This window comes from Mauremys reevesii, linkage group 6 (genome assembly GCF_016161935.1).
Source record: "Mauremys reevesii isolate NIE-2019 linkage group 6, ASM1616193v1, whole genome shotgun sequence".
In the NCBI taxonomy this organism is placed as follows: domain Eukaryota; kingdom Metazoa; phylum Chordata; order Testudines; family Geoemydidae; genus Mauremys; species Mauremys reevesii.
In genome coordinates this window covers 102,835,125-102,861,076 of record NC_052628.1, presented here as the reverse complement: position 1 = coordinate 102,861,076, position 25,952 = coordinate 102,835,125, and the positions used below count along the sequence as shown (strand labels likewise).

Below are 25,952 nucleotides of genomic sequence, written 5' to 3'. Positions count from 1 at the left end.
GTGGACTACCAGAAGGGAGCTAGCAGACCACTGGTGGTCCACGGACCACAGTTTGAGAACCTTTGTTCTAGTCAGTTTTGATGTCTGGGTCTCATGAATTAGCTGGAAGACAGTATTGCAGTGTTTGGGATGCAGCTATGCAAAAACACATTTAAATATAGTTTTTAGTGGAAAAGTTAAAAGAATTCTTGATTCATTTATATCATTAATCCTGGTTTTGTTAAATCTGATGTTATTTTACAAAAACTAAATTGTGGGCCTAATACCAACCCTTTAATAATGGAAAAAACCAACTTCATCACAAAGCAACCACAAATACACCTGCAACTTTATTAATTCACCTCTTACAGCTTCATATTTATTCTCTTAAATCCTGCATTTAGACACGAAGGCAATAATAAAATTCTGTACACTACTTCTGTTACAAATATAGATAATATTTGAAGAGACTTTTCATACTCTAACATGGGCATTTCACACACTATACTGGGAATGAGTACAGGCTAATAATGCATCACCAGTTGCCTCAAGTACTGGCACCATCTGTTTTTCTTAGCCTATTGTATTGTAACATCTAAAATAATTGTTGAAAAAGAGGGGTTTTTTTTTTAGTTAACCCACTTATATTTAGCTATCAATTCACAAGCAGTATCTCTCAAACATTCCTAACCCTGCTGGTTTTCACTCAGATGAATGAATGGTGGCTTTTTTGCATATTTCTCTAGCACAGTTTGAATGTGCCCCCACTTCAGAACTCAATTATTAAATATTATAAACAACTGACATGGTGCTCCGGCTGCTCTAGGTTTTTGCTGGTCAATATGCAGAGTCTTGCAGCTCCATGAAAGTACGCGGTGGGCAGCACTCTAGCCTAAAGGAACACCAGTGCTCACATGATCTTTGACATTTCTGCCTCTCTAAAGGTTTTAAAAAAGACATATTGTATTTAGTGACAAGGTAAATCACAGATGGGGCTTCACCAAGCAGATACATACAGTACTAGGCAAAAGGGGGGAAGCTGACAGGGAGTTTACAAGGTCCAGGGACAACACTTTATAGTGAGAGGCTAGGAGAGTTGTTCCTCGAGCTTTACAGGGCTCCATCTTACATATCAGTGCTTGGCTTGTAAGTGTTCAATAATTTACAAGTCCTTCCAGAAGCTGCCCGTCCTTTCAGCTCCTGCATGCTTCTGACTAGGGTGAAGATGAAGAGGAACCTCTACCATTTGCCCTACCTCTTGGACTCCTCTATACTGGGGGGGGGGTCTTTATTATTCTACCCCTCCTCTCTCTCTTTTTTTGGGTCCTCCTCCTCTCTGAATGTCTTCAGTATCTGCTTCTACTTAAAGCAGTGCTGGGCAGCCTGTGGCCTGCGCGCCACATGAGGCCCATCACGGTAATCTGATTGCAGGCCGTGAGACATTTTGCTGACGTTGACCGTCCGCAGGCACAGCCCATCGCAGTTCCCAGGGGCTGCAGTTCGCTGTTCTCACCCACTGGGAGCTGCAGGGGGCCATGTCTGGGGACGGTCAACGTCAGCAAAATGTCTCATGGCCTGCAATCAGATTACTGTGATGGGCCGCAGGTTGCTCACCACTGGCTTAGAGCAATAGCAGCAGCATGAAACCTCACCCATTTCACTATATTCCACTGGGCTCTGACTAGTGACATGGAAGCTACCCATAGTGGTTAATTTGTGCTGCTGCTTCAAGAAGCTCTGCGCAGCAGTGACTGTGACACTGGAGCTGCCTGTCTGCAAACTCAGGAAGAGGGCAGTGTTCATTTTACTGTTCACATCGGGAACATTATCTTCATACCCACCAAGCTTAGGAACTTCACTACTTTAAAAGAGAAGCCTAAATCCTTGTGATATTGCAGATACAGTAGGGCTCCCTCATTCACGAGGGAAAGTTTCCTGCAAGTGGATTTTTCAACCCCGAGCACCAAAAAAAACCCCCCAACCCTCTCCCCCCCATTATTTTGCTTCTGGAGCATGTAATTAGCAGCACTGACTTTCTAACTAATTTTTCCATCTATCTTCTTTTGTTAAACTGTTCTTTCTCCTGTGACTTTATTTCTGCTATTTAAATAGTCTCAGTTATCTCCTCCCCCCTTGACTATTTAGCGCACACATTCTCCCTCCCACACCCATCTCAAATATTCAAAGCCTCTTTGCAAAACATTCCAGTTTTGCAATGCGGTTACTAATGCAAACTTTCATGTTCTGGTGGGTCACCTGTATTCATTACAATAATAATAAAAAACCTTAAGTCTTTGCCAGAGACTACATAAGCCCATCCCAGTGATTCGACAGTAAGACAAATAGTTCTATTGTGTTCAAAAATATGATTAAGTGTTATTTTTTCTTCAGTGATATAACAGTCTGGTAAAGCTGGAATAGCAAGAAGGCTACATAAACATTTCCATTCTCTTTGCTACGTGGAATGTAGATAATGGAATCTTGTTGATCCTATTATTTGGACAGCCAGTTCATGAGAGAACAGTCAGAGTGACAGTCCCTTTTGTCCTTTTTAGAAGAGCAACTGCTTCTTCATGGGTCACCCCTTCTAAGCTCTGCCCGTTGACAGCTATGATCTGATCCCCTCTCTTCAGCCGTCCGTCCTCTGCTGCTGCACCCTGAAATTAAACAGCACGTAACTGCAGACATGCATTTCTGAAACTCCTGGTTTTATAGCTGTTCACAGAGAAATCTAAAGAGGGTCCTAGTACGATGGGTTCAATATACAGCACACATTAAACTTTTCTGCTTGAGAAAGGCTAAGCTGATCAGTTTTCGTTACTAGAAATCCAGGCTCATTTTGTCCTTAGTAGGTATTGGTTCTATCTGCCTATAGGTTTTTGCATAAGGTTTCCACTGTGCAAACTAACCAGATGGAGTAATGAAAGTCCTCATCACCTTATGAATGGAATGAAATTTACAGCATGGGAATGATGTACTGCATACATTCTATAAGTCAGAGCTGTGGAATTTTTAAACTCCTTCAGCCGTCTTGGTTTGGCTGGCCAAGTTCTCAACAATTCAAATTAGAAATCAAATCCAGGTCTGAACCTAAACTTCGAGGTCTGGAGGTTTTCCTACTTGGTGTTCTGACTCAGACCTGCTATACACCAAGTTTAGATCAGGATCTGAACTGCTCCAAAATTAAGGTTTGGATCCAGTGGTTGTGGCCTATATTTGATTCCAATATTCATAGCAAATAATTCAAACTAACCCCAAGCACTGCTTGAAGAGAATGCAAACTAAACAGTGAGGGGCCAATTGTCCAAGGTGGACAACTAAATTACATCCTCAAATCCAAATGTTTGATGTGAGCAAATTGGGAATTCAGAAAATGGGGCCCAGTTTACTTAAAGCCTCAAACTGCAGACACAATTTTAAATGGTACCTGCATTCCTGCTTGGAGAAGACAAGCAATAAGATAAACTGTTCAGAACCCACTGGCTTCTCACCAGGCCATATATTAATAAATCAGCTGCTGAGCACTGAATTGTTTGAGTAGTTTTACACCTATGCACTTACCTTTGCAAATACTGTCTTAACGTAGATGGGTAAATCTCCATGAGGACTGCCATATCCTCCCACAATACTAAAGCCTAGACCGTCCTGTCCTCGGTCTAGAGTAATGGTCTTATACTGGGGGGGCCTACAACAGAGAAAAGAAGTTATCCTGTTTCTTTTGTGAATGTCTAGTTCAGTACGTGGATTGTTCAGCAAAGAGGCTCTTCACCTTTCAACACTAACAAATAAACTTTCCTTTGCTGAGAACTCTACACAGGATTTTAAGTATATTGCGGTGAATATTTCAGTTCATGTCAACCACTGAAATCCTGCTCAGTGCCATAAGCTGGTTACTTATTTACAGTTTCCTTTCATAACTTCTCCATGGTACTTTACCTTCTGTCTGCAAAAGTTTATTCATTCTGTCATTTAATACACTGCATAATCGTTAGAATGGTCCACTACTGATGCTTATTACCTATGGATATGCTTGTTATCTATGGATAAGTAAGTACCAACATCCTGGAGCTCAGAGAGAAACAGAATAAACCCCACAAAGACTACAACATTATTTTTAAAAAACCTTCCTTCCCCCAAAACTCATATATAAGAGAAAATCAAAAATAGCCCCAACCAATTCCTAAGCCTGGTTTAGTCATTCCTGTTCCCTTCTGTTGTTTGGTCTTATATTTTTTATAAATTTGCAATGTTTTGAGAGACTATAAGAACTACAGAACTTACAATTTCAATCACGTTTTTCACCACCCCCAGTAGAATATAATATACACTGTATACCTAGAAGTTTGGGGGCTGATTTTTAGTGATGGTCTGCTTTGAAATAATTTAATTTTTCAACCACAAAGAACTGTGCCCACATTTTCGCACTCAGGATGGAAATGTTAGCAGATAGGCATCCAACTACCTCTTTGCGCACATAAATCATGTATTTAAATAGCTACTAATATTTGTGTCTGCAATGAATTCCAGGTACAATTATGTATAAAATTAAAACACCAACACCCTGCCCCAAGAACAAAAAAACCCCAACCACCATGGAGGTTGTGTTGGCCCAGGAAATCAGGTGACCTAGCAAAATCTATGACGCCCCCAAAACACTCTCTCAGGCAGTAAATGGACAGCTGTGCCTTGCAGCATACCCGACAAGTCAACAAACTCAGGCTCTGATAGACTGGCAGGGAAAGTGAGTTCCAGAGTCAGCAGATCCACACTTAAAATGCCCTGCCATTTAAGCATGGGGGCAATTAGCTTAAGTACTTCAGCTGATCTCAAGCACAACACAAGGAATGAAGCAGCCGCTACGGTGCTGAAATCAAATCAAATCAAATCATAGCCTTACGGGTCAAAACCAGCATAGTGAATTGTACCCTGAAATGAACCAGAATGTCCTATGTGGCCTATGGAGCCCAGTTATATGCTTCCTGTGACCGTCATGACTAAGTTAGCAGGACACCTCACTCTGCACATGCTGCAACTTCTAAGCACTTTTCAGGTGCAGTCCCAGCCAGCGGGCCTTACGGTAACTCAATTAGAAAGGATCCATCAAGGATAATATATGCACTTACCCTAAATCATCCTGAAAGATGCTGCTTGAGGTTAGTCCTGCAAATGAAAGGCTGGAAGCTGGTGGATCCTGTTGCTGACCGGTTACGACACTTACGTCCCCTCCAGCCACCACCTGAGAGGGCACGTTGTAGATAGCAGTGAAATGAGGAAGGTGATGCTCGGACAACTGAGCACACACTGATTAACACCACAGTATTTACAAAGGTGAAATGACCAAAACAAGCCTCATTTGTTGCAAAAACCTTTCTTCCTTTCAGCTAAAATAAGAATAAACGGTAACTTTGGAGCAAAATATGGTGAGGATGTGAAAACTGCACAACATAACCTTCCAACCCTCTATATTCTCTGGCTACATTTTCCTCAGAACTCGGCAGTTGTGTGTTACTCTTGGTTTTTCAGCCTCAAAATCAAAACTGCAAAGTGCGTTCTGAACATCAGTGCAGAGAAACTCCTTACCTGCAGTTCAACAGTGCCTGAAGCATTTTTCAGTAGGCTGACAGCTTGGGAGTGTGTCATGCCCTCAGTGGATGTTCCACAAATATTAACAATCCTATCCCCAACCTACAGAAGAGAAAATTAAAGAGCTAGCCATTAGTAAGAAGCTATGTCACTGAGATCTATATGCCATCTTTTCAACACAAAATAAGATGGTACCCTTTCCATGAAGATTACTTGAATTGAGAACTGGATCTAGCTAGTAGGATTTGCAAAAAATATATAGCATCAAGGAAATATTTACCACCTGTCTACAGCACATTCTTGTTCTTGGATACAATAAAGTCTTTGGCCCAGATCTTCAGCTGGTTTAAATCAAGGCAGCTCTAGTGAATTCAATAAAGCTTCAGCAATTTATGCCACCTGAGAATCTGGCCCTTTGTTTCCAGTGCAAGTCACAATTCTCTAGTGATAACTCGTGAAACAGCCCTGATTCCGTAGTAGTTATTGAGGTTTATATCCTCTAAGATCTGAATCTACTAGTGAATAATACAATCACATACATATAGAGATGTCAGTATTATAGTTTGCATAGTTGTAATTAGACATTAGAAGTCAACACATACACACCTCTGATATTTCAATCAGTAGACGATAGTCAAACATTTACACATTCTGGGAAGACAGACCAATGTAGCATATTATCATCAGGTCTCTCAGGTTCAAATGTGGCCTAGAATAATCCAATGCAACTCCCAGGGCCACATTCAGTGGTGATGCAAACTAGTCTTAAAACCAGACATAAATGGCTGCAAGTGGTAATGCACTCATTCATACCAATTTTGCACTCAGTGGATGTATAAAACAAGAAAAGCCTACACAGTGAGATGGGAAAGTTGAATGTGCTGCAGGAAAAGCAACTAACAGAAGGAAGTAAAATAAATCACATAACTGCAGGCATCGGGAAGGCTGCTGACTACTGTACCAATAATCAGGACAGATGTGGGATCTATTTATTTACACATAAGAACATAAGAGCTGCCATATGGGATAGCTCATGGTTCATCTTGCCCAGTATCCTATCTCTGACAGTGGCCCGTACCAGAGCTTCATGGGGAGTGTACAGAACAATGCAATTATAGAGTGATCCACCCATTTTCCCCTCTTCGCTTCTGGTAGTCAGAGGTTTAAGGTCAACCCAAAAATGGGGTTGCATTTTTGACCATCTTAGCGAATAGCCATTGATGGACCTATCCTCCATGAATTTATCCAGCTCTTTTTGAACCCAGTTATATGTTCGGTGATCACAACACCCCATGGCAATTACTTCCACAGGTTAGTTGTGTGTGGTGTGAAAAAGTATTTCCTCTTATTTGTATTGAACCAACTGCCTATTAATTTCATTGAGTGATCCCTGGTTTTTGCATTGTGTGAAAGAATAAATAACACTTCTCTATTAACTTTCTTGACCAAGCTCTTCACTTTGGTATCTGAAAGCCATGCTGGCTCCATGTTCCAAGGTTGCTTTAAGGTTTTCTCCCGAATTGCTAATGTTCATGAAAAGAATTCTACCATCTAAAACTACTGTACTCTTGATCTGAATGGCAGAAATTCCTGGCATGGCCTGAAGTGCTAGTGAATACACCATGTGGCTCTACTCTGTGATCAAGCCAGAGTAATTTATTTAGCACTATCAAATTAAGCTTTTTTTACCAACCTCCTTTCTTAGCAATGAACTTACCCTGAGTTTCTGAGTTTGAGCTGCAACTCCATTTGGATGCATCATGGCAATAAATATGGGAACATCTCCCAGGGGACTGCCTACTCCTCCAGCAATGCTCACTCCTAGGGAATCTGCAGGACCCTGTTACAGTAAGGAAAATAGATTAAGATACTGCTTGAGAGAAAATACACAATTACCTTTAGGCCCAGATTTTCAAGACCGACTAGTGATTTTGGGTACCCAACTTGAGACCTTTTAAAGGGCCCTGATTTTCACACTGCGCTGAATACCCACCCTCAAAGTCAGGCCCCTTTTTGGTGTGTTAAGACAGGCACCCTAAAATTGAGTAATGTAAAATAACTATTCACTTATAAAGAACTCAGCCCTAATTCCTCCAGGTCAATGTACAGGGAGGGGATATGGCACTCCCACCCCTCTTCACTTTCATTCCACCATTACAAATTCCTCAAAGCATATCAGTTTGTCTTCACGTACGGTCTTTCACATAGTGTCACAAGAAACTTCACTGAGAGAAGAGAAAGTGCCTTTTTTTGAAGACAATAGTTTCTCGTGGAGAAAAAAAGGAAAAATAAAGTTGAAACATAAATCGTCTATAGATGCTAGTAAGCAAGGAACAGAGTACAATGAGGGGAGAATGGAAGACAGTAATGGGAGAAGGAACAATGAATTGAATTGTTTTGGTTCACTAGCACTGAGAATTTTTTACTCTAGCCAAGAAGATGGGAATCTCTGTTCCTTCCACCTTCACTATTGCCCTGTAGATTGTCTGGCAGGCATTTTAAGCTCACACCTCTGTGTTATCAGGCTGGCTATTCTGTTGTGATTTTTTATTATATAGAGCCCTTATCGCTGAAGTTGCAGAATGAAGTCTCTGATAACCACTGGCCAGAATAAGGCTCCCTGGCACCACTGACTGTGAAGTGTAGCCAATAATGAGGCTTATTAAAGGTGATACTGTGGGGTAGGGCAGGGGTGTTGGCTTGTAGACTCACCCAAAGCTTTTATAACAATGACATAAGCAGTGAGGAAGCCATGTAAAAATTTAACTCCCCTTGCACAATGTTGATCTCCCAGGGGAAAGAAAAGAGATGAAAAAAAAAAAAAGAGCAAACTTGTCCACAGGGAAGGAATCAAGAATCTCAACCTAAAAATCAGACAGGACTCAATCCAGCTGCCATTTGTGTGGTGCAAATTACATGTGTATGTATCACATTTGCATGAAATTGTTTTCACACTGCAGCCTGATTCCCCCTCCCTTTCCCCCGCCCCTTCTTACATGTTTTTACACCCATGTAATTCCACTGACTTCAGGGGAGTTGCTCCTGATTTTATAACCAGGCCTATCAATTGTGCACACCAGTGACATGAGCAAAATCTATCTGAGCTCAATTTATATTAACAAACTGGGTTTTGAGCATGCAGATTCTGTCACTGCACTCAAATAGCGGCCATGATTTGAAATTGCCCCCCTTAAAAGCCTGCGCTTTAAGAAGAGGATCTACTGATTTTGTCTCTTTAAGTAATCAGGCTAGCTATGGTGATGTCACACTGAAAATACAGAAAGAGGACTAATACTCCTCCTAGTGTATTGCTGCTGTATGATACACACAGCAGTAACAGCTTTAGAAAGTTCAAAATAACATTTCAGCACAGTATAAAAAGCTATTTATAGAAGGGACAGAGAGAATAAAGTAGCTAAAACAAATCCATACAATGAAACACCCTGAATGTCAAGCCAGTTGTAACAATAAATAATACTGGGAAAATAAAAGAGCTTGATTTTGCTGATATTTGCATATAAATCAGGAAGTCAATAGAACTGCACAAGTGTAAAACTGGTGTGAGAAACTGATCTCAGAATCTATATACTGATGATTTTATTAAATATACAGTACAGTTAAAATAGTTATTGTATAAGTACATCCTAACTGAAAATGATTCAATAAGAAAAATATGATAAAAACTGAGACTGAACATCCTAAACTCCATTTACTTTGGATTTAACTCAGTGTGACTAAAATAAACATATGGCCCAAACTTTTGCTAATTCTTTGTCCCTTAAATTTTCAAAGTAGGTTACAGGAATCTAGATGCTTGACTCAGACGGATATTATGGGGATCTGTGTGTTACATCCCCACAGCAGCTGGAAAACCTAGGGGCTGGATGTAAAGCTGCCATTAGTGTGTTTGTTCTATAAAATGGATTGACTCACAAAACTAGACATATGTTAATGAAAACCTAAAATATCTTTCACAAGTCTCGGGACATAGCACTGCCTCTCTCCAATAGGTAAAAATCTAGGGCCAGAGCCTCAGTGGGTGTAAACACACTAATTTATAGCTGCTCAGGGGTTCCAGTTCCTGGTACATTTTTACAGTACGACTTACCTTTTTTATTTCAACCGTTCTTAATCCTTGTATTTCAGATGATACTGTGAAATGATAAAAATAAATATATAAACGGTTGGGTAAGATTTTAAAGAAAGCGCTCCATTATAGCCATAAAAACAGTTATAATGATTTTAGCTTTTGCTCTTTTCTTATAGTAACATGCCTGAACATCTGCTCTCATTATATTAACAAGATTGAACTACTTCTGAGATGGGAAGGAATAGGTGTATTTTACACAAAATTTAAAAAAAGATACCCAAATCATTCATTTTCTGAATAATACACATATTCTGGAAAAAAAGACTGCCAGGTTTATTCAATCTGAGCAATTAACAAGACAGACTCAGGGCAAAATAATGACTTACTTGTAATTTAAACATGAGAAAATTGTTACTCATCTTTCCTGGTTTAATGATACAAAATCTGATTCTGTCCACAGATTCACATGCGGGATGCATGAGACAGTTTAATGGAAGATATACTTACATTTTATGAGAGTCTCTGATTTAACAACTTGCATTCTTACAATACAACATAGGGTATGACAAGCTGCCACCGTTACGCTTATAAAGGGATATAAAATGATACCTATGTGTTGTTTTGTGGGGTTTTTTCCAATAATTGCCCTATCAGCATTTTAGACTTGAATTACAAAGGGACTGCTTTTATGCCTACAGTTCAAAACAATATCTAGCACTTCAGAGAAACAAAAGATATCTCAGCTACTGATTCAGACAGGATAATGGGGAGAAGTTTTAGATATAAAATATTAAAGGCATCAAATAATCTTACTGGCATTCTTCTTAAGACCACTTTCAAAGCCCTCAGATGGGTTGGAACCAGAAGGTGGGAAACTGAATGATGACAAGCTGCCACTTCCTTCACTGACCTAAAATATAACATCACATTGGGATTATACCATAGTCTTCAAACTTCTAACTTGCCAGAAAATAAAATTACGAGCTCCAGCACTATTTTACTCCTTTCCTCTTGTGCCTAGCAAGAAATGATGTACTGTGAGACTAACAATAACTCCTCTATATCCGCAGAGCATTCTGGAGGGCTCTCTTAGTTGAAGGTTTGTGGTTGCATAGCTAAAACCTTCCACAAGCTTTCGAAAGATTGCTTCTAGGAGCCCAAATTCTGCCCTCAGATTAACTCATGGAACTTCCTATGACTTTGCTGGAGTTTTATGGGTGTAACTGACGACAATCTTCTAACAAAAGTTAAAAAGTGAAGGACAGAGTACAGAACATTGACAAAGAAGATAGGCGAACCCTAACATATGATTCCATTGCATCTTTTTTCCCCCTCAATCCACACCATCCATTTGCCTTCACTGTCTGTAATCACATCATCAGCCACAACTATAAAAACACTTTTTCCTCCCCATATCCTCTTGTCTTAAAATCTGCTCTGTAATTCTTGTGATTTGAATTTCTCTACTCAGTTTACATTTCAAATGAAAACACACATTTTTTCCCTTGTCTGTACTCACTTGTTAATTCAGATGCTATATAAAGTTTGAGACCAGACTATCCTCTCAGCTGTGTACGCGCACCTCCCATTAGAACTCTGACATCAGCTGCGTGTGTACACATATCAGAGGGGACAAGGTGACTGATGTTGTGTTATTTTGTGTCATTATGAGACTACAACGGCTTTATAGATTTTTCAAGTAAAAATTACTCATTATATATTTCTACTGGCTTAACGGCCTGGGTTACAGCTTGATTCTGTATTTTTACCTTGGCCAAATTCTGAAGGTCCATATATATTTAAGGAGGACCCAGTACTGCAGTCTTTACTCAATCCTAACGCCTACTGAAAAACGCATCCAGGTCAAATCCTGCAATCTTCACCTCACTCCTAACTAATCTGATCTGAGTTTTTTAGGCTCAGGTCCTTGATGGTCTTTGATGATGAACATTTTAGGCAGAGGCCTTGATGATCTGTACACCTACTTTTTAGTCAGAGAAATCTTCATACAAATGCTGAGTCTTTGAAAAATAAAGTTTATAATGAAAACACAGGCACATCACCATAGCAGTACAATCTGAACTGTTTAGTATTAAGGACACATTCAGGCTATGCCCCCCACCCCCACATTCTGCCCCAGTATTGGTATGAATAGAAGTGTAGATGACAAAGCACTGCTTAGACACGTTAGAACCTTAGGGTATATATCCTACATGGCTCTCTACATGCCCAAGCAGTGCCTCTCACCTCTACACTACTATTTTAAGCAGTGTAATGTCCCGTTACCTCAGCCCTTCCCCGCAATAGGGAAAGGCTGCAGCAGCAGTGAAAGACTCTGGTGGGAGAGGCAGAGGGGAAAGGCACCGGGACCTGTCCGTAGTCAGAACCTTTCCTCCCTGCCTCCCCTCTGCCAGAGCCTTTCACTGGCCTGTATAGCAACACACTGCAGTGTGGATGCAGCCTGTTTTTCACTGCCGTGTCTCGCTGCATGTCGCTCCACAGTGTAGAAAAGGCATCAGATATGGAAACTGACGAAGATCAAACACTTTTTTGTTATGTTAGAATTAATCAGTAGAGCTGATTGGAAAAGCTTGACAAAGACCAAAATTTCCATTTTCTGACTGGCTCTATTAGCCATTTAAAACTCTGTTGTTTTCTCAACCTTTTCATTGGTTTGCAGCCTTCTGTAGGTATATCAGAGCAGTGTGGTAGAAAGCTGAATAAAATACCTAATGGACAATAATCTAGATCAAGAGAGGAATTCTTAAGTTAAGGGCCTGACCCAGCAAGAATGTGAGCACCTTCCAATTCTCACTGATTTCAGTGGGAGTTAGAGTTCTCTGCACCTCCTAGGAGAGGGCCCTAAAATCATGATCAGGCAATGCAGCAAAGAGGTAAACTTTAACCATGGGATAACTTTTGGCTGTATGATGCCTTAAACACATAATATGCTAAAGTTAACATATGACGTGGCTATGAAAAAGCTGTGAAATACATAAAAGCTGCTTTTTTTTAAACTCATCCTGGGCTCACTATATGGAAAATCTTTGCCACTTTAAAAATCAATGAAAGCAAATAAAGGGAATTATTTAACCACAGTTGATTTCTTCCAAACTAAACAGCTTCACGGTTACAAACCTGGCTGCTTTGGGATGTTCTCCTCTCAGAATGGAATGGACCTGCTTTTATTCTTCCAACTTCTAGTCTTACAATACCTAATGAACACTGAAGAACAGGAAATTGATAATGCAGTTTCCAACCGCGAAAGGATCCATTAATGTACTAATATTAAAGGCATATATTAGTAACTGATGATGGAAATAATAAGACTTATGGAAGGTGTATAAACACAGGCCCCAATCCTGCAATGAGCACTGCACAGGTGAAGCTCATTGCAGGATCAGAGCCAGAATGGGATAGTATATCAATTATATACCGTGAAATAAAATACAGGGCAGAATATTTGGATTAACAAATGAACATTACAGTTCAGATGCCAAAATTACACTAAAGGCCTAATCCTATTCCCATTCACTTAAATGGGAGTAGCATGTAAAATTCACTTTCAAGATGTAGCTATGCAATAAATAATTTTGAAAATTCTTTACATTCGTGATTTTTAAAAATGCGGGTACCAAACAGGCCATATAATCTACAGATTTACTCCACATTTACGATAGTGTAACTGAGAGCATGGCATTTAAATTGGTATTTAGAAATGTAAAATGGCAACTGAAACTAACATCTACCTTGGATTAACACCAATGTAACTGAAACGAGGATCAGGAGGGAGATTTTTAATGCACAAATGTGGTGTGAGTGCCCTACTCCTTCAGACTTCCAGTGGGAAACTGGTCCTTAAATGCCATTTGGACCTGTGAAAAATCTCTTCTTTGGTGTTTAAGCTTCCAATAGTAATATTTTGATGCACACATTAGATGGCCACAAGGAAACTGATGTTACATAATGAATGAATTTAGTTCACAGAAACGAAGAAAACTGAGAGACTGGTGAAAAGAACATAACATACATTTAAGCACTAAGATACCAGGATGATAGGCTCACTATAACCTAGACAGACAGACACATATTACAATGTTGCAGACAGTTGTTTGTAAAAACAACTTTATCTTTGGTGTAAAGGCCTCTATCTGCAGCCTATTTAAATCTAGAGATTTCAGTCTTTTGTCACGGTTTTGCTTTTCCTCCTTCTTTTCCATTGGGAGTTTACTATTATAAAATCCTATTTCCATGTAGCCGAGTGTACAGCAATTTGAGAGGATTGCAGAAGTGCCATTACTCTGTTATGGTTTATCTGTATTACCCTAAGAGAGGCTCACATTTTGGTCAGGAAATCCATTATAAGAAACAGGCCAATGCCTTACACCAGACCTAATACTAGGATATAGAAAGCACAGGGTTTCAACACCTTTATAATCAGCATGGTCTGCTGTTAGTTTCTTTTAGTACTGGCAACGTGGAGAGAATGATCCCAGAAGTTACACTTTATTTATTTAATAATGGTGACAAATGTCTGAGGGTGAACATGGTCAGGGTTTACACCAAAGGATCCCTACCTCCCAACAGAGGTCCAAACTCATACTGGTCCAAAATACCCCTCCCCCACCCCAAAAGCATTCTACCTACCTAAAATTATAATTTTATAACATATAACTCAAAACCATGAATGCCATTTAAAGGTTATGATGTGGGAAATTGGGAGCCAAGACTTTTCAACATGAGGAAAACATTCAGTTTTACTAAGACAAGTGATAAATTCATCTCCCTTTCCCCCTCCACACATTTGAAAAATCACAAGATGGCAACCCAGTAGGCACCTGCCATAGACTACTAAAGCATACGAGGGAACAGAATGAGCAGCTCCTTAAACATCTATCTATAATTATAGAAAGGAAAATTACATCATCCTGGGGGATTTCAATCTCGGGGACACATGCTGGAGGTTTCATGCTTGGAGATTCTAAAGATTACAGATGTCAATTTTCTAACACAAGAAGTATTGCAACCAACTTGGGAAAATTCTATATTAGACCACATTCTGATTGATAAGGATGGAACTGATCACTGAACTAAAAACTGATGCTTGCCTATGTGCAAGTGATCATGATCCAATTTCATTTACAATGTGCAAACAGAATACAGTCCATATATAGTTTTAAAAAATCCTATTTCCCATGCTGAGAACAATTATGACCTAAATGGAGTATGAGGAAATGTGAATGATAACAGGGAATTTAAGAATGTTTTATGAGAGTCACAAAAACCCTACAATTTTGCAAAAATAAACGAAGGCTTTTTTGATTAAAATACCATCTTGACTGAGAGGGGAGATAAAGACAGCAATAAAAAATGGAAAAATGGGGAAGCTGATAGCAATGAGTACAAATCAGCTGGTAGGAAATGCAGACAACTGAAAAGGAAAGTTAAAGGTATCAATGAAAAAAATCTATGGTCAATAGGGTTAAAGATAATCAGAGGAATTCTTTAAATGTATCAGGAACAAATAAAATTCTAGCAATAGCACAGGACCAATAATAAACAAGGATGGTCAAATTATAAATTATGACCCAGAAAAGGAAGAAGTATTCATTAAATATTTCTCTTCTGCATTAGTAACTTAAAGTGACAATGAAATACTGTCTATTCATTGGTAGCTAGAGAGGATGTTAAACGCCTGTTCAAGTTAAATTATTTTAAATTGGCAAGTTCAGATAACTTGTACTCCAGGGCCGCCCGGAGGTGGGAAGGAAGTGGCAACGGGCCCTAAAAAGAATAGTGTTGTGACTTGGTGTACAGGTTTGCAACTGGGAAAGAATCAAAACGCTGTGCAGGAACAAAACAAAAAAGTCAAAAGCAAAGCTCCTCATGGGGCAGAAATTCCAGTTCTCGAACTGTTCTAGTTATGCGATTATTTCATCATAATGCACAAGTACCTATAACAGGAAGAAAGCAACAAAGAGTCTTGTGGCACCTTATAGACTAACAGATGTTTTGGAGCATGAGCTTTCGTGGTTGAATATCCACTTTGTCAGATGCATGCATGCTGCTTTTACAGATCCAGACTAACACGGCTACCCCTCTGATACTATAACAGGAAGAGATTTCTGATGGAGAGCTCTTTAATTTAGCAGAAAAAGATATAGCAAGATCCAGTGGCTGGAAGCTGAAGCTAGGGAAGTGCAGACGAGAAATAAGGGGCACATTTTTAACAGTGAGTGTCCTTGATCATTGGAACAATTTACCTAGGGATATGGTGGGTTCCCCCATCATTTGAAGTCTTTAAAACAAGATGGGTTGTTTTTCTAAAAAATATGCTATAGTTCAATCAGAAGTTACGGGCTTGAGACAGAAATTACTGGGTGAGGTTCTTTGGCTTGCATTATTCAGGAAGTCAGATTAGATATCTTCTATATTTAAGATATATGAATCTGTGTGCCACCAACATTACTAATTTCACCTAGAAATGTGCATACGGTAAAACACCAAATCTGTACACCTTTATAGTTGGGAAAGTTCAGATCTGGCTCCAAAGTTCTCCACTACCTCCTCCAGCTCTATGATGGTCTGAATATGAACCCTGGATCCTACCTGAACTTCAAGACAGTTTGGCTCCAGATCTAAACTCTGCAGCTTGTCTCCAACTCTGTTTTTACAGTTACCTTTAACAAAGCAGCAACAGCCTCTTGGTTAGCATTTCGAACATCTTCTCCATTTACTGTTAAGATCTGGTCTCCCTGCATTAGTCTCCCATCCGTATCTGCTATTCCTCCTTTGACGATGTCTGACACAAACACCCCCGTATCATTTCTGCAAACACACAATTGTATTCTGTTTCAAGCTTGTCACTCTTTGTACCATTTCACTATCCATATTGTAATAAGACTTTTGCTTAGAACTGAGAAACTGTTTCCTAGAATTTCTGGTTAGATAAATGTGGACTAGATCCCACCATTCCACCCTTACTCACACTGAGTAGTACCTTACTTCCTGAGTAATCCCACAGAAAGGGAGCCAAATGGGCCCACCGTAAAATTATAATCACTTCCTATTTTTGTTTTGTTTAAAAAAGAAACAACTGACATTGTTTGACAACATGCTGGTAACGAGCAGATTTACTGCGAGAGACAATTTATCTATGGTGGAGGAGTAAAGTTTGGGGAGGGAGGGTTCATCTTTTCATTCCCCTAATCTTGGGGCTGGCTCTGTGGTCCAAGAGTTAGGTCTTGAGCTACGGTCCATCAGTGTAGTTCCATTGACTTCATACCTTTTCCCAACAATACTTAATCCGAGGCCTTTGCCTGGCTTCTTTTGCAGCTCTATATTGAGAACATCGTACATATCTTCCTCCTTGTACTGGGCCTCATCCCTGTAGACAGTGAGACGGACTTTTTGGGGTGTCTGTCTGAGAACATTTATTGCTTCATCATGTGTGGCATTCCGGAGGTCAATTCCATTCACCTGCAATGTAACCACATGTTGATTGAGTATTTCCATGAGTTAAATGACTGAAGGGTTCATGGACATTTAAAAGTGATATACACAAGACTGCACCTCTAAAATCTGATCTCCCGCCCAGAGCCTTCCATCTTTGGATGCTGCTCCTTCTTCATATACTTCATGGATAATAATAGCTCCCTGTGGATTAACAATAAAAATACATTGCACACTGAAGAACACTTCTTGTATGCACTGCAACTGGTCCAAGCTTTGGCTTTGGAGAAAGCTTTTGAAAAATCCTAGTACGAGAAGACAGGACTGTAAACAGATAACAGCAAACTAAGTAATCAAACTAAGCAGGCTATAAGAGAACTCAGGTTCTCATTTCTAAAGGCAAAAGATCTTTAAATAAGTCACTTTCTTCTGCTTTAAAAAGTGTGATTACAATAATATTTGTGGTTCAAGCTTAAATCAATTCAGTGCAGCAAATCTCAGACAGACCTTGTCTCCAGTCACTTGTTGAAATAATATATTCACCTTCAGAGAAACGTTTTCTTAGGGACTTAAAATTGGTACTGTCATCTCATTATGAAGTATCACTGATTTTTACGAACCAGTAAAGTGTCTGCTCCCCCAACAATGCTCAATCCAAGTCCAGTGCGTCCCTTGGAGATATCAATGGTTGTTTCACATCCTGGGATGATGGGACAAGTAGCTGGGTCAGAGGCTAACGTGGCTGGAGTTGAGGACCTGCTTGTATCTAAACATAACAATTAAACTGGTTGGTTACAGTGAGTGGCCACAATAACTGGGGGGAAAAAAAAGAACTTTAAAATAACATTGAGAGATTATTGACAGCCTTACAAGAATAGTTGCAAATGGACCCAAAATTCAACCTACCCTAATTACTCATCTGATTTTAAAAATACTCCCAAGAAATAAAATTACACAACTTCTGGCCCTCCCCTTTCTCCAAAAGAAGAGCTGTGCTCTGGTTAAAATCACAACTCCTAATGTTGGTGCCCAACCATCACCAGGTCCATGATAATCAGTTTGTTGAGACTGTGGACAAAGATGTGTATATTGCACGTGGCCTTATTTCTTCACTGCCGGGCCACACCCTGCTCTCGTACATGTTGATGTACCTGATCAATTAGGGCCATTGGGTGGATTTCCTGGCTTTCCTTTTTGCTTTGAAAAATGTACTAGGGAGGCAGTGTTGCCAAATCATGGAAGTGTAGGGCTGGAAGGGACCTCAAGAGGTCATCTAGTCCAACCCCCTATGCTGAGGCAGGATTATACCTAGACCAGGGGTCAGCAACCTTTCAGAAGTGGTGTGCTGAGTCTTCATTTATTCACTCCAATTTAAGGTTTTGCATGCCGGTAATACATTTTAACGTTTTTAGAAGGTCTCTCTCTATAAGTCTATAAACTATTGTTGTATGTAAACAAGTTTTTAAAAATGTTTAAGAAGCTTCATTTAAATTTAAATTAAAATGCAGATCTTCTCAGTTTAGTGCAGCGGTTCTTAACCTGGGCTGCACGCACCCCCTGGGGCAGGGCCGGTGCAAGGATGTTTTGTGCCCTAGGCAAAACTTCCTCCTTGCACGCCCCGCCCCATGCACACGCCGGTTCATTGAGGGGCAAATCCCAACGAGCCTTTATAGACCCCAGGGGCCAGCCGTGCCCAGGGGCTGCTCCCCAGACCAGGTTCCCCACTCTGTGCCCCCTGAACTCCCCTGGAGGTGCATAGCCCCCACACGAGCCCTCCTCTCCCCACCTGACCCTGGTGGCCCCCGCCCCGAATTCACTCACTGGCTTTGCCGGGCCCCCACTCCTTGTCCCCTGACTGCCCCCTCCTGGGACCCCTGCCCCTAACTGCCCCCTAGAACCCTACTCCCCACCTAAGCCTCCCTGCTCCTTGTCCCCTGACTGCCCCCTCCTAACTGCCCCCCTAGGATCCTACCCCCTACCTGTCCCCTGACTGCTCCAACCCTTATCCACACCCCCGCCCCCAGACAAACCCCCGGGACTCCCACACCCCATCCAACCACTTCCTGCCCCCTACAGGATCCCCAGAACTCCCAACCCATCCAACCCTCCCCCTGCTCCCTGACTGCCCCCTGGAACTCCCCTTACCATACCCATGGTGGAGCCAGTTTCTGACCAGATTTAGGCAAAACTCCATGTGGAGTGCTGAGGCAGCGGGAAGGGGGGAGCTGCAGGAGGGGCAGCGGTGGCTCACACTTCCGGGAGCCGCAGAACCTGAGCGCAGTAGGCGAGGAGCCGGGGGCACGCCTGCCCAGGCTGGCGCCTGGTGCCCCCCCGGGGGGCTCCTGCATTGGATGCATGCGGGAGGTGGTCCCCATGCGCCCCCTGGCTCCCCCTTCACCGCGCTCAGGCTCTGTGGCTCCCGGGAGTGTGAGCCGCCGCCCTTCCCGCAGCAGGCTCAGGGACCCGCGCCCCAGCAGCTCACACTCCTGGGAGCCGCAGAGCCCGAGCGCAGTGAGGGAGGAGCTGGCGGGTGCACCTGCCGCCGGTCTGGGGTCCTGGCTGCCGGCCTGGGGTTCCGTTCACTCAGCCGGCAGCAGGCTGAGCACGGTCGGCGGCCGGGACCCCGGCTGGCAGCTGCATGCCAGGCAAAATCAGCTCGCGTGCGTGCCATAGGTTGCCGACTTCTGACCTAGACAATCTCTGATAGGTGTTTGTCTATGACCAGAGAAGGGGATTAGGAATGAGAGCTTCTGGATTTTATTTTCACTTATACCACTGATGTGCTGGAGTTCCCACAACCAAGTTATTTAACCGAAGTTTTCAAACTTGGTTGTCTAAAGATAGGCACCTAAATCCTAAATAAATAAAAGGGACCTGATTTTCAGAGGTTCCACTCAAGCAGCTAGAGGAAAACTAGAAAAATAAATAAATGTTTATATCAACATATGCACCCATCTTCACTGTACGCATGTAGGGCCAGATTGTTTCACTCAGATCCTGGCCTAGGCTCGTGGTGCTGCAACATCCACTGCCCCAGGAAGAACAAGAGTATCCAACCATTCCCTAACATGCAGGGGGAAACGGAGCTCCTGCACAATCCCTTAGGACGGGAGCCAGATGCTTTTCTCTGTCCTCCTCCCTCTGTACCTGGGCAGTGTGGAGACAGAGTAAGGTCATAGCTCTGTTGCTTTCCTGCTCCATTTAGGTTGGTCACCAACCGTAGAGTGCTAGAAGGAAGCAATTTCTGCACTCAGAAAAGCGCAGGGATGCAATTGTAACTGGTCTGGGAGCAGAGGTGCAAGAAAGTGAAGAAAAGCTCTTTGAAGACAGTCACGACGCTCTTCATTTTTTATCACTTAGCCCACTGTTAAGACTAGAGACAACAATAGGGTTCTTACTTTTAATTGTCTCTGGTTCTGGAGACCCAGAAGACGGAATCATCAGCGACTGCTGGATGTTCTTCCGCTCGCCTGGGGTAGCGCTGCAAAGTGGGGGTGTGGGTGCTTGAAGAGATGTTTGACTATCATGTTCAACTGAGTTGATTGTGAGCTTCACTGTGGTCTTGGATGTCTTCAGCAGACTGATAAACTTATTGAATAATAAAGAGAACAGCGAATGATCCAACCGTAACACTTACCGAGATCAGTCATAGCAATTGCTCCATGATAAGGAGCAAAAAGTCACACATACCTGTTGTTTTTGGAGACGAGAATGAAGAAAATTGATGTTTTGGATTATGAGTTGAATCACAGTTAATTATTGTGGGCCAGATCATTAGCTGGTGTAAATCAGATTAGTTCAACTGACTTCAGTGAAACTATGCCAATTTCTACTGAGGCTATGGCACACAATCTATGTTAGCGTTCCTGGATTTTACACTATATGTTGATAGTTATTAGAACAAAATCAGAAAACTAGGAGTAACTACTAATGTTGGTGCAGAGCCCAATATTGCTCCAACTGAAGTAAATGTCAAAACTGATTTCAATAGGAATAGGAGCAGGCCATCCAATGTCTTTGATTAAATGTTTGGTTGGGGGCGGGGGGAGACTATGGTACAACTAATATTTGAATTATGGAGCAGAAGGAGGGGATGTTGGAGAGGAAAGCAAGGTGGGGGCAAACACAGGGCCTGGTTGTAAGGCCCAACGGGTCTCGAATGCAGGACTGCAGAACTGCCAGGCAGCAGACACCTCCATGCTGCCATACTGTGTCAGCTATGACAGCTCATGCTCAATTACCCACAATCCACTGAGGACATAAGACCACAGGAAGTCCCTCCTCAAGGGGTATGACAGGAAGCAGCCTCATGGCTCCTGATTGGCTCCTCGCCCTATATAACCCCAAGGGGAATCCCAGGAAGCATCCAGGCAACAGCGCAGCTCTCCTGTAGCTGCTATGACCATTCCTGCTCCCTGTTTTTGAACTCCAGGCTTCAATCTCGGCTAAATTTGGATCTCGCCTCCTGACCAGATCCCTGAAACCTGACTCAGACTCTGATCTTTGGTATCAACCCCAACCTGGAACTGATATTCAGCCTTAGGTTTGATCCTGCTCTGACCTGTGGTCCCAACTTCCCTAGGTCATGACCCTGACAGACATACAGAGCATCCTTCAAATCTCATTGACTTCAAAATTACTTCAGTGAGAGTGGATGGTGCTCAGCACCTCCCAGGATCATGCCTTTAAAGTAGATTTCAAATTGGAACAGTGACTTTGTAAAATTAACACCTTAGCCAACAGATCTGTTCTTTATCCCAAACCACATCTGCTTCCTCTACAGATAACAATGAATGTTACTGCCTGTTAACTCTGCAAAGCCAATACAGCTCTGGGAGAGATAGATGGATTCTATTCCAGCTGTGCTGTGTCAAACAGAATGTGCTAACTCAGTTCTAATTGCAGAGTGACTATGAGTGGTAACAAAGAGCCAGAAAGAGCCCAGGTTGACTCCTTACAGAGACCAGGTTGAGTTTGCAGAGCTGGAAATGAGGGGGAAAAAATCGCCAATTGAGTAAAATTTTATCTGGAAGCCACAGAGCCAACGAACTCAGAACCCCACAATACCATTTTTACAGTCACTTCCCAGAGTGTCACCACAGTTTAATGATTTGCTGTCAGGAATTATGCTTTCCCAAAGAGAATGACATGCTAATGTAGAATACATCAGTGTTAATGCGTGTGGTTGCACTACTAACAGACCATCATCCTCAGGCTACAATCCACACTCCATAGCTCAGTCACAGTAGAACCACACAAGATTTCCTGCACAGGTAGCTCTGCAACTTTAGAGGAAGGGTCTGGATTTGTCTCATACAACTGCTATAGTCCTTTTATTCCTAAAGTACCTTTTCTATAGGATAGCCCACAACAGCTTCATCATCCACTGCAAGGATCTGATCCCCAACTCTGATCCGTCCATCCTGGGAAATAAAATTGACCAAAAAAAGATTAATGTAGGATTTTTCTTCCTCAATGGTTTACTATCCTCTTTCCCAAATGTGTCGTCATTTACAATTCTCACCTTCGCGGCTGCACCATGATCTGTTAAGCTTTTAATAACCACTCCATTAAGTGTGTCTTCTTCACTGATGGCAATACCCAGTCCCCCTTGATCCTGTGGGAATAGGAATGTACAGTCAATAAGGTGCTACATTTATCAAAGTTGAACTACCCATATTCATGTGAGCCTACTGAAGTTTGTAGATGTCATAGAAGTTTGATGTTTCATGAAGTCTCAAAGCTTGAAATAATTAAAGACTTATTTGGAAAGGACTCACTTTCTCTAACCCATGAACGGGTCAGAGAATCTAAATAAGCCTGAAATGCTTTGAATTCTAAACTTGTGACAGTCTAAATTTTAATGGATTTTAACAGTGATTCATTTGTGCAATTCTTAAATGGGAGGAAGCCACACCAAAAAGTTTTGAAGCTGTGGAACGATGAAAATAGGGTGGCATACCATGGTTAAACAAATGATACTGCAGACCACAGGAAAACATATAGAAGAGTGGGAAATGTAGAAAAGGGAAAAATACATTCTCTTCCAGTGAAAATGTTTAATGTGTTATGGGGGTGGGGTGAATTTTCCCTGGCTTCCTCACCCACAAACAAATTACTATTTGGATTCTGTTATCTGTAACATCTATTACCAGTTAGATGGAAAAGACTAGATGGCAATGGTGCATATAGACTAACCAGCAACTTTCAACTCTCAGAGCTTAAAGTCTAGTGCATGCAGCTATCTTTTATGAGTTTATAAAAAAAGCAACAAACATTTTCCTTCCCTCCTCTGGCAGGTACATATTCAGAAACCACCTTGCTCCTTTCTCCCAGAAGATGCATGATTTCTGGTAGCAAAGTATACATTATTCCTGGGTATGCTGTCCTTGGGATTTGGTGCTTGCAGTCTGCTAATTAAGTTACTTGGAACAATTTAGTCAATGATTTCACCTGGACAGTCACAGGTAAGTCCTAACCAAACTTTGCTCTGTGCTCTCAATCCAAACAGTTTTGTTTAGGTCAAACAAGTTCACAGAAGGACAGAGATGGTGCAACCCCAAAATGTACCATGGGGGTTCTACCACACTTAGTTTTCCAGTGCAACATAGCTGGCCTTCCTACATCTGTCTCCTGACTCCCTTGCCTACCTTTTCTTTATTGCACGAGACCTCCAAAATCTCCAGAAGTGTCTGTGCTGGGCCCTTGCTGCTGTTTACTGAAAACTTTGCAGAGATGAGACAAGCAGTGCATTATTCCTGAGAAATGTAGCTATGGGATGTGCTAGATTTCAACTACGTGGGAGGAGCGCCTAGCTGAGATGCTGAGGAGTTTCTGGGCCCAACTGCTGCTTTAGGAAGAGTTTTTGGGACCACCTGCAAATAGAATAAAATTGCCAGTGGTCCATCTCACCCTCCAAGGGAAGGAACAGTCCCTCCATTTCCAGGGGGACACAATCACAGACGAGAAACCCTGCAACAATAAACTTGCACTGATATAAATTTAGTTAAAATATAAATTTACCTTAGGGAGTTCCACATGCTGAATATTTTTATATGTATTTAAGTCTATAGCCGTAACAGGATTTGTAGCACTTGGTTGGCCCTGAGAGAGGAAGACAATTTAGCAATGCACAACTGTATTTTAAAAACAGGCATTTGGTGTACTCTTAAAAACTGAACAAACATATGGTGGGTCTGACTCCCCCCCTCAAGCTAATTTTATATTGGTATAATTTAAATGACTTTCCTGTAGCTACTCCTTATTTACATCGGTGTAAACTGAGAGCAGCATCAGGACCAAAACGTTCAACAGCTATGCTAAAACCCCATTAGGTTTTTCACTAGGACTTTTTCTGCTGTAAAATATAACAAATAATAGAGTTTTTTCCTCCAGAAAGCTGTTAATCAGCTCCAGGGCCGCCCAGAGGATTCGGGGCCCCTTCCGTTCGGGACCCGCCACCAAAGTGCCCAGACCTGCGGCGGGGTCCCTCTTTCCCCACCCGGCCGGTCCCGCTTCCACCCGGCCCGGCGGGTCTCGCTTCCCTCCCCACCCCCGGCCCGGCCCGGCCCGGCGGGTCTCGCTTCCCTTCCCCGGCCCGGCCCGGCGGGTCTCGCCTTCCCGGCCCGGCCCGGCCCGGCGGGTCCCGCTTCCCACCCAGGCCCGGCCCGGCCGGCGGCTCCGCTTCCCCCTTACCCGGCGTCTCGGCGAGGCCTGAGCCGTCCGCTCAGAGCCGCGTGGTGAGGGGGCTGTGAGCTCACGCCGGCGCAGCGCTCAGCCCAGAGCTCCCAGCCCCGCCTCCCCGCGGCTCGGATCGGGCGGGCTCAGGCGCTGCGCCGAGCTCCAGGAGAGGCGGAGGCGGGAGCCTCCTTTCTCTTGGGGGCCCTGCAAATTGCCCTTTGCCCCCGGGCGGCCCTGATCAGCTCAAATAGACTCACACAATGTTTAGATTACCTCTTGATTTTGAGGAGTCCCTGAGGGGGAAGGTGAAGGTTCTATTGATTTCCCAGGGCAAACAGCCATCTGATTCACTGCATCTTTATTTCTGCAATATATTAAAGCATATACGGGTTGAAGCATCACCATAGTTCTTTTCACAAGTTTAATTTTACTACCTTCATTTCTTATTTTGTTTTATTTTTGGCAGTCAAGATGCAGATCAAAATACAAAAAAGAAAATACATAACCTGTAAAGTCCAAATGTTGGACTTACAGAAGTACATCACCAAAATTACCTGGGTGACAAAACTGTGATATTGGGAAGACTTAATTTTTTTGTATAAAAACAGCTTGTGAAAAAATTCATTTTTAAACATCTTAAAGATTACTGTAGGAAAGACACTTTAAACACTGCTTACCTGATAAAGATGATTTTCACTTTAGATGGTGCACATTTGATTATTGAGGAAGCATTCTGGTGAGTTCTTCCATAGAGAATTTGTCCATTGATCTAGATGAAGGAGAATGGCAAATATGGCTCAGAATGTTAATTTCCTTAAATTTCCACCAGCTTAAGTGATCTACTACAAACACTTATCTTCTTTCACCATCACCTGCTAAACATCATTTTAAAAATTTACTCTGCAATATACAACACTCTGTTTTCATCCCTCTAGTTCACCACATTCCTCCCAATGCTGGTTTGGCTCTAGACTCTCTCTGTGTGCTGAAAATGTCCTTCTCTAGGTTACAATGACAAAGGCTTGCCTTTAGGCATATCATTTATTTCCATTTGTCATTGATCACCTCATGACTCCCTAGCAGTGGATAGAACTGAGTCATAGGAAAAGGCTACCAGTTGTAAGTACAAGTAAATGAACTGCCTTTATCCAACAAGAAAGTTATCATT

The 25,952-nt window shown here is 42.1% G+C and overlaps 1 protein-coding gene across 24 annotated transcripts in view; it reads right to left on the bottom strand.

Moving 5' to 3' along the window:
- Window positions 1-310: 310 nt before the first annotated feature.
- The window catches only part of MPDZ (multiple PDZ domain crumbs cell polarity complex component), a 129,238-nt gene continuing 103,596 nt past the window's right edge, over window positions 311-25,952 (bottom strand). For 19 of the 24 annotated variants that reach the window (XM_039543664.1, XM_039543674.1, XM_039543671.1 and 16 more), the window contains 18 exons: window positions 25,462-25,553; window positions 25,058-25,148; window positions 24,128-24,208; window positions 22,629-22,721; window positions 22,453-22,527; window positions 20,503-20,692; window positions 17,725-17,870; window positions 17,225-17,308; window positions 16,938-17,131; window positions 16,333-16,480; window positions 12,791-12,877; window positions 10,466-10,562; window positions 9,671-9,714; window positions 7,280-7,402; window positions 5,560-5,664; window positions 5,103-5,215; window positions 3,541-3,664; window positions 311-2,636 (listed from right to left, as the gene is read on the bottom strand). In XM_039543664.1, coding sequence (XP_039399598.1) covers window positions 2,490-2,636; window positions 3,541-3,664; window positions 5,103-5,215; window positions 5,560-5,664; window positions 7,280-7,402; window positions 9,671-9,714; window positions 10,466-10,562; window positions 12,791-12,877; window positions 16,333-16,480; window positions 16,938-17,131; window positions 17,225-17,308; window positions 17,725-17,870; window positions 20,503-20,692; window positions 22,453-22,527; window positions 22,629-22,721; window positions 24,128-24,208; window positions 25,058-25,148; window positions 25,462-25,553 — 2,034 coding nt within the window. In that variant the 3' untranslated portion in view covers window positions 311-2,489. The remainder of the gene's footprint in view (window positions 2,637-3,540; window positions 3,665-5,102; window positions 5,216-5,559; window positions 5,665-7,279; window positions 7,403-9,670; window positions 9,715-10,465; window positions 10,563-12,790; window positions 12,878-16,332; window positions 16,481-16,937; window positions 17,132-17,224; window positions 17,309-17,724; window positions 17,871-20,502; window positions 20,693-22,452; window positions 22,528-22,628; window positions 22,722-24,127; window positions 24,209-25,057; window positions 25,149-25,461; window positions 25,554-25,952) is intronic. The other 5 variants (XM_039543672.1, XM_039543684.1, XM_039543686.1 and 2 more) reach the window with 2 other exon arrangements.